The sequence below is a fragment of the Bison bison genome, unplaced genomic scaffold (assembly GCF_000754665.1).
Source record: "Bison bison bison isolate TAMUID 2011002044 unplaced genomic scaffold, Bison_UMD1.0 scf7180017864527, whole genome shotgun sequence".
Classification (NCBI taxonomy): Eukaryota; Metazoa; Chordata; class Mammalia; order Artiodactyla; family Bovidae; genus Bison; species Bison bison.
Window position 1 is genome coordinate 11,802,465 of NW_011495078.1, and position 12,800 is coordinate 11,815,264.

Sequence of the window (12,800 nt, forward strand, 5' to 3'; positions counted from 1 at the left end):
GCCCGTGCTCTGATTTTTTTTTTTTTTTAATTTTTAAATGGAAGTATAGTTGATTTACAGTGTTGCGTTAGTTTCTGATGTGCACCAAAGTGATTCCATTATACATACATATTCTTTTTCATATTTTTTCATTATGGTTTATTACAAGATATCAAATACAGTTCCTATATAGTAGGACTTTGTTGTTTATCTATTTTATATATAGTAGTTTGTATCTGCCAATTCCAAACTCCTATTTTATCCCTTCTCCCTTTACTGCTCTAATTTTTAATCATTTTCCTTGAAACGTTGGGCTTCCCAGCTGGCACTAGTGGTAAAGAACCCACCGGAAAATGCAGGAGACATTAGAGATGTGGGTTTGATCCCTGGGTCAGGAAGATCCCCAGAGGAGGGCACGGCAGCCCACTCCAGTATTCTTGCCTGGAGAATCCCATGGAAAGAGGAGCCTGGTGGGCTACAGTCCATGGGGTTGCAAAGAGTCAGAGATGAATGAAGGAGCTTGGCACATAACATACTTGAAACTTCATCCTAAGTGGAAGGAAGACTTTCCTTCCCCATCAGCGTAGAGAGAGGTGTTTGACTGACTCAGAGCTGGGTCTTCAGGATGTAACTGTCCTAACCGTTGTCTGGAGTCACTGCTCACTTGGAGGCTTGGCATCTTGGGTGCACCTCCCGTGAGTCACCGTCAGCTCACACGGTGTTTGTGTTCATCTCTATCTTCCCTGGAGGGACACGGACCACATGGACCCAGGTCCTCGGTTTCCCCGGGTTTCCTCAAGACTCTGTACCTTCTGTTTTCAGTCTAGTGCCACATCTCTGCTCATTTTTCAGTAATTCAGTTTGTTCCAGTCTGATGTTCTGCTTTCTTAATGAAAAGTACTATTGACACCAGCTCCCCTGTGAGATGAATTTCCCTTCCCAGCAGTCTGGCCTAGCAGACAAGTTGTAAAGATTTATTTCACTTCCTGGTCTTTCGATTCAGTTCCTGGATCTATAGTAAACCATCTAATGGGTTAGGAAAATACCATTGAAATTCAAATTAGTATCTGCAGTATCTTGTGTTTCTGGTTTGTTGGTCAATCCGATTGCCCTCCAGACTAGTCCCTGGATGTGACATGCATGGTCCCCCCGGGGCACCGTGTTGGTGGGGGGCAGCAGGTATAAACTCAGCCCACAGCTCAGACTCCCAGGGTCCGTGCCCCACAGACGAGCTGTAAGACCTGGGCCAACCTCCCTCCTCCACGCCTCAATTTTCTAATCTACAGTATCAATTAAGAACACGTACTTTGGTGCCAGGCTGTATGGGTTCAAGGTTTTCCTGTGCCTCTTGCTTATTGTATGATCTTCAGCAGGTTTTTCACCTCTGTGCCCAGGAGTCCTCATTTGTAATAATACCTGCCTGTGTATTAACCCAGGTGGAGACCCCGGAACACTACCTGGCAGGCAGTACATACGTAAGAAAGCATAGTGACTTATTTTATTTCGTGAGGTTAGTACTGAAACCCTGCTGAGAGTGGAGGGTATATAATATTCAATTGGCTATGTTTTTGTTGTCCTTTAAAATGCTTAGAGTAATACCACCAAAGACAAGTTGTTTTAAGAGGCAAATAGGCTGAAAGAGATGTTAATCCAGGAAGATAGACATGTTTTTTTTTTTTTTAATTTTTAAAAAATTCTTGCTATGTGAAGTATCGTCCTTGACTTTATCTGTTTCATAAAATATTTTTAGCATTAACAACCAAGAAAATATGGAATAAGCATTTATAAAATCCGAAATGTGTAGTGAGTGCGGGCTCTGTCAATTCAGTTGTTCTGACTCTTCACAACCCCATGGACTGTAACCCACCAGGCTCTTCTGTCCCTGAGATTCTCTAGGCAAAATACTGGAGTGGGTTGACATTCCCTCCTCCAGGGGATTTTCGCAACCCAGGGATCAAACCCATGTCTCTTATGTCTCCTGCATTGACAGATGGGTTCTTTACCGCTAGCACCACCTGGGAACCTCAAAATTTGTAGCAACCTATTGTAAATCTAACAAAACTAAAAATGAGGTTTGGTAGATCCTATGAGTTATTTTCTTCAATTCAGGAGGTAAAACACAAGTAACTTGAAAAATACAAAAGTAGAATTTAAAGGTAATATTTAACCCCTTTTATTATTACGATCTCTTTATTATAAAAAAGTTATAAACCTTTTGCTCTACTTTTTTCCAGTCTTCTGTACTTTATAAACAAGTTAAGATCCTACTACATAAATTGCTATTCTGCTTTGCAATTAAATCATGTTTTCTAAAGTCTTCTAACGACTGTTTTGAGTCTGTTATGACTGTATCAGAGACAATGCTTAAAATTTCACTTACACATTCTTTTGCTAAAAATCATAAGGTTACAAAAGAATTCCATGCATAAACCTTTGTTCCACACCCAAACCATTGCTTTAAATTTTCTAGATGATAAATTATTAGATAAAGGTATGGATTTGAAGGCCCTTGAGTTCAAGTTTCATTCAACTGTCAAGACTGCATTCCTGTGAACTATCTTCTCATACAGGTTGAATCCCCTTCTGTGTGCCTGGTCATCTTAGGGAAATTAGGGGAAAGAGAAGCTCCTACTTCTAAGGACCTCACGTTTCGGAACCCCCACCTCTTTCCCAGGGCGCTCTCCATGATTGGCCTGGTCCTGATCGCTCTGGGTACTGGAGGGATAAAGCCTTGCGTGTCTGCATTTGGCGGAGATCAGTTTGAAGAGGGCCAGGTAAGCACACCTGCCTCCACTGAAACCACATCAATGATTATAAACACCCAGGAATCAAATCCCAGCGACACAAAGTGTTTTCTCCATTGGAGATGGTTCGGGTACATGTGACAGTAAGACACTGACCAAAGCCAGGTTCAAAGTCAAGTCCGATCATCAGCTACGGCTGACCCTTTACTATATAGCCAAGTCATCATACCCTATCCTTTCCATTACAGGAAAAGCAAAGGAACCGATTTTTTTCCATCTTTTATTTGGCCATTAATGCTGGAAGTTTGCTTTCTACCATCATCACGCCCATGCTCAGAGGTAAAAAAATATATATATCTGAAATGGACCTTGGTTATTCTTTTTTTTTTTTTTTAATTGTGAAGAGAAGTCAGGTGGAAAGGTTGAGAATTTGTTGGTTTGTTTGTCCCTCAATTCTCTCATAACATTTCAGCTATCATATACGTGCTGGAGGACTCAGTGAAATCCAGAATGCCGACTGCTTTTCTTTCAGGGTTTATCTCCTTTTCTAATTTTATTAGAATCCCTTATCCTAGAGACCCCTGCAGAATCTAAACTATCCTTAGCATAGCAATCGATTTTTCTATACTATTTTTTTAACGTATTTATTTTTAGTGGGAGGGTAATCACTTTACAATATTGTGTTGGTTTCTGTCATATAGCAACAGGAATCAGCCATAAGTATACATATGTCCCATCCTTCTCGAACCTCCCTCCCACCTCCCACCCTATCCCACCCTGATTTTTCCATATTATTGTTAATGCAAAGTTCTTTTTTTTATTTTTATTTTTTTATTATTTTTATTTTATTTTTTTAAATTTTATTTTATTTTTAAAACTTTACAATATTGTATTAGTTTTGCCAAATATCGAAATTATGGTAAAAGCTAAGACAAGAGAGGCTATTTGGAAACTAAAGTGGGTAGGCCAGAGTTGACATTTTTGCCTTCAAACCTTGCTCCCCAGAGACATGCAGTGAGTCAGGAAGAATTTAGCAGGCTAGGCTTTATTCTTTGTTTTCCTATCATCTTCTTTCCTTTTTCCTTATCTTCTACTAGATATTTCTAAAAGAACTGCCCCCAAGAAAGAGAAAGAGATAACAGCTATCCACAGCACTCAGATCTTTGTGCTTGCCGGCATTCCACTAAGAATTTATGAATTTCCCACGTGGAAGGAAATATTTGGGGACAAACGAGACCAAAATAGGTGTCCATTTTGGCGGGTTCATGGTGTCCACACCTCGAATCATAATGAATTATGGGAGAAGATAATCCGTGGGGTTAATGTATTTCTGCCTGGAGCAGTACTTTGAAGATGATATTTAAACCTCAGTCTAACTTGTTCTGTGTGAACGTTTACTAGCTTTTCTTCTTCCGTTACGTTTCCTTACCTCCCCTAACCTCCTTCACCTCCAGGTTCTACCGTATTCTGGGATGTGCTGTGCATGTTTGAATTGGAGAATGTATAATAGGATAATTGTCAAAGGAAAGTCCTGGCTCTTATACAAATATAAAATGAATGTTTTACAAAGATTTTATATAACGTATTAGTCAGTGAGGGAACTGGAAAACTGCTGCCATCAGTTTAAATAAGGATCTGCCTGAGATTTATGCTCCTTACTGGGTGGGGACATTATTTTGCATTGGTGTGAACAGGAATTGCTTGTACAGTCATGAGCAGGAAACATGGGCATGACGACAGTTTTCTGCCCAGTCGACTCTTTTTTCTCTGCAGGACTGTGAGACGGCTGATCAAAGACAAAGCCAAACCCCTTTAGGATCAGATGATTCCTGCAGGCTGTAGGCATTTCTGTTGCCCCTTCCAGAGTCTTTATTTATTTATTTTTTTTCCCCTACCAACCCTAGGATTTCAGAGCTAAAATAGACCTTCAGTCAGGAGTTGGGAGACTATGGCCCACAGGCCAAATTCAGGAATCTGGACAAAGCCATCAGAGTGTGTATTATCTGTGGCTGGCTTCACCCTACAAAGGCGGGGCTCAGTAGGTAGGACAGATCTGTAGCCTAAAAGATTTACTGACTCTTCACAGAAAAGTTTGTTGATCCCTGCCCTGGGTGATCTAATTGTTTTCTTTTTTTAATTTAATTTAGTTTAATTTAATTTTATTTGGCCATGTCACATGGCCTGAGGGATCTTGGCTTCCTGACCAGGGATCGAACCTGTGCCCCCTACAGTAGAAGTGCAATGTGTTAACCACTAGGCCACCAGGAAAATCCCTGTTTTCTAATTGGCATGAATTCAGGGGCATACAATCCTGATTTTCCAGGGCCCTTTGATTTTACTTTCTCAGTCCCACTTTCTTCAGGTTATATGTATCCAGGTCATTTTCATCTCTCCTCCTAAGTAAGTCCACAGAACATAAGGGTTCCCACTGATTTTGGTTTGGCTGGTATTAGACATCTATTTAGAGGCTAAGGTTAGAACCTCCCTTCATCTCCTGCTATTTCTGCTACAAAGCTGCTTTGCTTAGCTGGCAATGACATCAGTAAGACAAATGAGTAAGTCTAGAAAATTAAATGAAAACAGTGTGTAATTACCAGTTAAGGATTTTTCTGAAATAAATAAGTACTACCATTGCCATAATGAATTTTAATCTTGTCATTTCCTCCCAGTTCAAGTATGCGGAATTCACAGTAAGCAAGCTTGTTACCCGCTGGCCTTTGGGGTTCCTGCTGCACTCATGGCTGTATCTCTGAGTAAGTAGAAGTCAGTTAGAAGTCAGTCCTGTGGTCAGGTCAGGCCCTCACATAAATTGTTGTGACCAACTTTTAAAAGTCCATGTAACAAATTGTAATAGTGAGTAGCCCGAAGAATTGCCATCCCGTGTTAAACATACTCTAAGGATTCAAAGAAAATAGAGTTGGCATATTGTTTCAGAATGAATAGGATGAAAAAAATAGTCTACAGGAAAAGGGATCTCTTGAGTGGGACATTTAAGGATTTAAAACTATTTAGGCAGATTAAGAAGAAGGTATCTTAAGATTAAGATAGAATCTGCTGGACTAGGTGAACCTATGGCTGAAAGCTTTTGTTCTTATCATCGACAACTCGCCTAAAGACATGGCAAGGTCATTTAAATACTTCTAAACAAACCTGTTTTCTGAAATGTATCATCTCTAAATGTTTCTGCAAGACTGTCTTCCCTCTGGAAGGAGTCTGTGTGTATAGTCATTTGCACGTTAAGTTCTTGGCGTTGGCTGCTTAGGAAGTGGGAAGAATATTCCACAGAAGATAGTCCAGTTTGAAAGATGGTAGATGTCTTCATTTCCTTGGGCTATCATAACAAAACACCACATACTGAGTGGCTTAAATAACAAAAATTTATTATCTCACATTTGTGGGGGCTGGATTGAAGAAAATTAGCATTGAGTGAGAATACAAACAAACCTCTCTTCCTTTAACTGTAAAGAACACCCACAATCTGGCACATAGTTGGATATATGCTTGAGAGCTGGCACCTGTCAAAACTTCAAGCCTTCTTAAATGGACAAAAACAAATAGATCATCAAACAATCCATCAGTGTTTTAACATTACTGAGTTGTGGTGTTGGATAATCAGAAATCCTAGCATAGGGGTTGTTTTTCAGAATCTCTTCCAGAAAGACTTCCACCCCACCCCCCACCAAGTTATTTTCACAACACTATGCATTTTCTAAGAAGGTCCATGAAAGAATGACCTCACTGAAAAAGTACTTTTAACCTTCATAAAGCTGTAGATGCAGATGCATAGATGGACAGATCTATTTCTGTCCCATGACCACAGAGTAAATTCCGCCACATGTGATTAAGTAAAAGTTTCAACAGATTAATTCCAATTTTTTGTCTGTAGATCTGAAAAAAGAAGAAAAAACTTTCTCTTCCCATTGCAACCCCAGAAAATTAAAGCTGTGTTCTCTGCCCTTGTAGAGTAAGGCATTAATCTGCTTTGTCAAAGCACTTATCCCTTTAAAGAGGAATAGGACTCACGCTCAAATAGCTGTACTGAGCGTCTGCAAGCTGCAGTTCTGGGAAGGAGATGGTATTAGGCTTCAATGTTTGCATATGAAAACACAGTGTAATATTTCTCAGAAGCCCCTGTGATTATTAGAGTCAAAAGCACTGTGGAACCTGGGGGAGAGGGAGGTAAACCCACCCTTTGAGTCATCCCAGTATTTCCAAAATAAGGTCGTAACTCAGATAAAAACACGTGTTCTGAGTCACAGATAGTTCTGTCAAACACCTTGTTGACATGTCTTCTGCTCTCCCCAGTCGTGTTTGTCATTGGCAGTGGAATGTACAAGAAGGTCCAGCCCCAGGGAAACATCATGTCTAAAGTCGCCAGGTGCATTGGGGTGAGTATTTCAGTACTCCTCTCTCTCAATCACATTTCGTCACCCCACCCCCCCACCCCGAACCTTCTGCCTCCTTTAAATTAAATCTCCATGAACCTTTGACTTTGCTCTAAACATTTTCTTGGTGGCCTTTACTCTTTTGATAAATTGAAGTTTCTTATAAAACTTACCAAATGGAAAAGGACACAAATAGAACTCAAAACGGGAGGGATGGAAAAATAGCTCTTGATCCTTTAAAATAAGATCAGCGGTGAAAGAAAAACAAATCAGAGGGACTCTCCGCTTCTTTAAAAATGACAAGCAGCATCTGATGTTCATCAGGGAGCAGTGGAACTAAGATGGAGAGGCCAGGTTTTGTAATGTATATCCAGAGTGGAAGCATGGACAATGTCAGCGATCTTCTTTTCAGGAACTAAGGCCAAGAAAATAACTTTTAAAAATGAACACAGCTTCACATTAGAAGATTGTAATTCTACTGAATGCTGCTCCGTAGAGAATCCAGACAGTGAGGTAGTAACAGTGTGGTTTTCTTTACTGCAGCTCAAACACTCCCAGTGAGTGAGAGGTTAAAAATAAATGCATGTTAGGCCTTTAGCATCATCATGACACATGTCTTCTCTCCCGAGTCTTCCACTGAAGGGAGTTCAACTGAAATGTGTTTCACTGATAAAGGAGTTGGTTCTGTTTTGAAACTTGCTTGTTCTTCCTTCCTTTCAGTTTGCCATCAAAAATAGGATTAGGCATCGGAGTAAGAAATTTCCTAAGAGGGAGCACTGGCTGGACTGGGCTAGCGAGAAATATGATGTAAGTGATGATTGTTGCTGCAACGGCCCCAGTGATTGCAATTCATGTTATTAAGGCTACATGGATAAAATTATCAGTTGTATCTTCAAGTTTATTAGCATTTTAAAGAAGACGATGCGTGAGAGAGCTTATTTACACTGGAAAGAACTTGAGAAACAGTGATATATAATTTATCTAGAAACAGTATTACCTTTCTGTAGACGTTCGTGTGGAATCATCGGCCTTGAGTTATGTGTCATTACGATCACATACCTTTAGATCAAATATGGAAGAGTTAAGTGATGGTGGTGGGATTTACATTTAGTCAATTTACCTTGAAACGAGTAACTTACCTCAAGTGTTAAAGATGTTTGCATTCATGTTTTCAATACATTAGGAATCTGGGGTTTTCTAAAGAAAACTGTGATAGAGTTCTTGGAACAATGACTCACCTCCCAGCTTGTCTCTAGATGAGACCGTGTCTAAGCTGAAAATGGCATTGCGGGAGAGCTGTGCTGATTGCGGCGGGCTGTGACTGACACACTCTCTTCCTCCAACTGCAGGATCGGCTCATCTCTCAAATTAAGATGGTTACAAGGGTGATGTTCCTGTACATTCCTCTCCCCATGTTCTGGGCCTTGTTTGATCAGCAGGTAATGTGAAACTATGCTTCTGTACATCTTCATTAACAGAACATGCTTTGGGCATATTTAGTTCCTGAAAATGTTCTCTTCCAGTTCCTTTTTCATGTTTCATTTATATGGTAACTGTTAGATCACCTTGCTGTGGTTCAGCCGTTTGATCGTGTCCAGCTCTTGGCGAGCCCATGGACTGCAGTACACCAGACTTCCTTGTCCTTCACCATCTCCCGGAGTCTGCTCTCATTCATGTCCATTGAGTCAGTGATGCCGTCCAACCATCTCATACTCCAGCACCCCTTCTCCTCTTGCTCTCAACCTTTCCCAGCATCAGGAAATCACCTGGGTTTCTTTTTTAAAAAAAATTAACTCTAGGTGGTTCTATCCACATCTGGGTGGCAAAATAATGAAGAAAATTAGGTAAGGGTCGAGTAAAGGAGCCTTGGGAAATGTTTTTTTAACTTTTTATTTTGTACTGGGGTATAGCCAATTAACAATGCTGTGACAGTTTCAGGTCTACAGCCAAGGGACTCAGCCATACATGTACACGAATCCATTCTCCCCTCCCGTCCAGGCTGCCGCATAACATTGAGCAGAGTTGTCTGAGCTATACAGTAGGTCCTTGTTGGTTGTCCATTTTAAATACAGCAGTGTATACATGTCCATAGGAGTCTTGCGAAAGATTTGACCCAAGTGTCCAGGACTCCTGCCAGTCAGAGTGAGAACAAAGAGGTTTTCTACTGATGGTTGTTGTTTAGTTGCTGCTAAGTCGTGTCCAGTTCTTTGTGACTCCATGGACTGCAGCGTACCAGGCTCCCCTATCCCACTGTCTCCCAGAGTTGCTCGAATTCATGGACATTGAGTCAGTGATGCTATCCAACCATCTCATCCTCTGTCACCCCCTTCTCCTCTTGCCCTCAGTCTTCCCCAGCATCAGGGTATTTTTCAGTGAGTCATCTCTTTGCAACAGGTGGCCAAAGTATTGGAGCTTCAGTTTCAGCAACAGCCCTTCCAGTGAATATTCAGGGTTGATTTCCTTTAGGATTGACCGGTTTGATACAGCAAGTAAAAGATGTATTGTCTTGTATGGGATCCACAGAATATTTAGACTGAAACTTGATATCTTGCACACTGAAATGGGATGCTTGGGCTAGAAGTACCATCCAGAAATGCGAAATGACTCTGCCAAAGTCATTCTTCCCAGAGCAGGAGCTGGAACACATCATTGACTTGTCACAGCGGGAAGACACGTACCTAGGAATTTTTCAAAATAAGGTTAGAAAACCCAATGCATGACGCTCAGGAGCCAAAGTCATAAGATAGCCTTTCTTTTAGAAACTGAAGTTGAAGGAAAAAATTTGCACATATGCATGGTTTTATTGCACAGGTATGATTATTAAAAGGATATATCATCTCTTGGGGGAAAAAAAAGTGTAGACATTAATCTCCTCGTCTGAAAGTATGGAATTTAGACCAGCATCTTAACCTGTTTTCCATGTTGGGCAGGGAGCAGTTATTAGAATCAGGCTTGCACTAGAAACACACTCAGCACCTTTCAGCTGTGTGACTTGGTGTCATCCTGTGAGCCTTCTGAAAGTGTAATGACTCAGGACAAGGTGGTGAGGATCCAAAGAGAGAACGTGTATGAAGTAGTCAGTGACCAGCTTTGATTAAGAACTCAGCCAGTGGCAGACTTCCTGACTTTCTATGCTGTTCTCCCAGTGGAGGGACCGGATGTGATAGATTACACTGAAACATTCACATATCCAGTTCTCCATGGGCTATATAACATCCACTTGTACAGTCCTGCATCATCTGTTACTGCAAAACAGGTTGAATGTCAATAGGCTGCCCAGGTTTAAATCCATCACCCTCTTGATGGAGATACACTTTAGGACAGTCTAGCTGTGGAAATCCCATGGACGGAGGAGCCTGGTGTGCTGCAGTCCATGGGGTCGCTAGAGTCGGACACGACTGAGCGACTTCACTTTCACTTCTCACTTTCACGCATTGGAGAAGGAAATGGCAACCCACTCCAGTGTTCTTGCCTGGAGAATCCCAGGGATGGGGGAGCCTGGTGGGCTGCCATCTATGGGGTCGCACAGAGTTGGACACGACTGAAGCAACTTAGCAGCAGCAGCAGCAGCTGTCAGCAGTAGAACTCTTTAACAGTTATGATATTCCTGAAACTGTGATCCCAGTGAATAGAGAATATCCTCAGGGTATGAAGCTGCTCTTAACTTGCAGGTGATGTCAGCTTCCCAGCAAACCTCAGAAGTGCATTTTTGTCTTTCTGAAGAATGTTGTTGTTGTTCAGTCCCCGTTCATGTCCTACTCTTTGTGACCCCATGGTCCGCAGCATGCCAGGCTTCCCTGTGGTTCACTATCTCTCAGAGTTTGCTCAGACTCATGTCCATTGAGTCGGTGATGCTATCTAACCATTTCATCCTCTGCCACCCTCTTCTCCTGCCTTCAATCTTTCCCATCCTCAGGGTCTTTTCCAGTGAGTCGTCTCTTTGCATCAGGTGGCCAAACTGTTGGAGCTACTTATCTCAAAGCAGTACTTTGTGCACTCCTCTTGAGGGCTTGGAGTGCTATCTGCTGTTAAAGTGGAAACGCAAGCGGTTTCCTCAGCTATAGTCACAGCGGAGCCGGAGACCAGCCTGATGTTGACAAACAGTTTTAAACCCCGTGACAATTCAGACCTCATTCCTGGTTAGGAAAAGACTCCACACTGACTTGTAAAACATTTAAAACCCATGTTCCCAAATGATGCAGTAAGCCTATTTGTTTTTTAAGGGCTCCAGGTGGACACTGCAAGCAACGACCATGAGTGGGAAAATTGTAAGTCTGGGGCACGGAGACATGGACAACCCCGGGTCACTATTCCTTTGCCCTCTTTCTGCTTCCCTCTCATAACATTTCAAGCCCTCAAGTGATCCTCTATGCGAACTTATCAGTGAGATATCCCCCCTCTTTTTTAGGGAATCATTGAAATCCAGCCGGATCAGATGCAGGTAGGAGAAAATACTTCAGTTGCTTTCCGAGCTCAGAGCCACCACTGAGACAGTAACAGCCCCTCTCCGCTTCACCTGCAGACGGTGAACGCCATCCTGATCGTCATCATGGTCCCCATCGTGGACGCCGTGGTATATCCTCTGATCGCAAAGTGTGGTTTAAATTTCACGTAGGTGACCCTCGGCTTAGGGTCGGGGTTGGGGCTGTGTTCCCTCGCCTCCCAGAGCCCTGGTGGTAGCAGTGTCTGGCTCTTCTCCCACGATTCCATGTGTTTGAGGGAGTTTTCCAAGAAATTTTTTTGAATCAGATGTCTATGTGCTGACATTTCTGAAAATTTGCCCTTAAAATAATAGTGCTATTAATGGCCATCTGCAGAAGCGTCTAATTAAGACTCCCTGGTGAGCACAGAGGATAGAAATTTCAACTATGATCCAGAGGAGTCTCTAGAAATTAAACGTCCAAACGCAAGTGAGAAATTGTATTACATTTATCCTCCTTCATCTTGGTCATGAATAAGAGCCAAAGAGGCCCTTGGAGGGACTTCTCTGGCGGTCCAGTGGTTACAACCCTGCACTTCCGCTTCAGGGGCCACAAGTTCGATTCCTGGTTGGGGAACTAGGTTCCCTCAAGCCCTGTGGCACAGCCAAAAATAAATAAATGAAGATATGTGCTTAATTTAAAAAATAAAAGAGAGACCCTTGGGATCCACGTGTTTAGTGGGGAATTAGTTTTGTCTGGGGCTGGGAGAGGAGGGCTCCCTATGGGGGTTTGCCCTCAGATCACTCGCCCATGGCTTCCTGAGAGTCACCCTCTCACTCATCCCCCCCAGCTCCTTGAAGAAGATGACAGTTGGCATGTTCCTGGCTTCCATGGCTTTTGTAGCGGCTGCCATCGTGCAGGTGGAGATTGACGTGAGTTGCCTTCTGACTCTCCAGTGGCCTTTCCTGGTGGATGTGGGGACACGTCCTCCTCTAGGACTGAGACTGTGGGGGGGCCAGGCAGGGACTGGCTGGTGAAGCAGGTCCTGGAGCTGTGGGCGGTGTGCACGTATTCTAACATTCCCAATATGGTTAGTTCCGTAGCTCGTCCATGTCATTTGGGCTCAAAATGGGACTAAGGCTGTTCGTCTGAGATCAGGTCTTAGATAAAAGGCCTCTGTCTCTCTGTCTCTCACACCCTCTCTGCTCTCCCCTTCTTTCCCCACTCCTTCACCCAGGGTCTTTCTCTCTCTCTCTGTCTCTTTCTCCACC

General features: G+C 42.5%; 1 protein-coding gene across 1 annotated transcript in view; it reads left to right on the top strand.

The window, feature by feature from the left end:
- SLC15A1 (solute carrier family 15 (oligopeptide transporter), member 1) overlaps positions 1-12,800 on the top strand; it is a 49,782-nt gene that overhangs the window by 22,044 nt on the left and 14,938 nt on the right. Inside the window, exons 7-16 of the mRNA XM_010831495.1 lie at positions 2,654-2,753; positions 2,972-3,062; positions 5,393-5,476; positions 7,029-7,111; positions 7,829-7,915; positions 8,458-8,547; positions 11,332-11,376; positions 11,517-11,549; positions 11,631-11,719; positions 12,380-12,461. Of these exons, the coding sequence (XP_010829797.1) occupies positions 2,654-2,753; positions 2,972-3,062; positions 5,393-5,476; positions 7,029-7,111; positions 7,829-7,915; positions 8,458-8,547; positions 11,332-11,376; positions 11,517-11,549; positions 11,631-11,719; positions 12,380-12,461 (784 nt within the window). The remainder of the gene's footprint in view (positions 1-2,653; positions 2,754-2,971; positions 3,063-5,392; positions 5,477-7,028; positions 7,112-7,828; positions 7,916-8,457; positions 8,548-11,331; positions 11,377-11,516; positions 11,550-11,630; positions 11,720-12,379; positions 12,462-12,800) is intronic.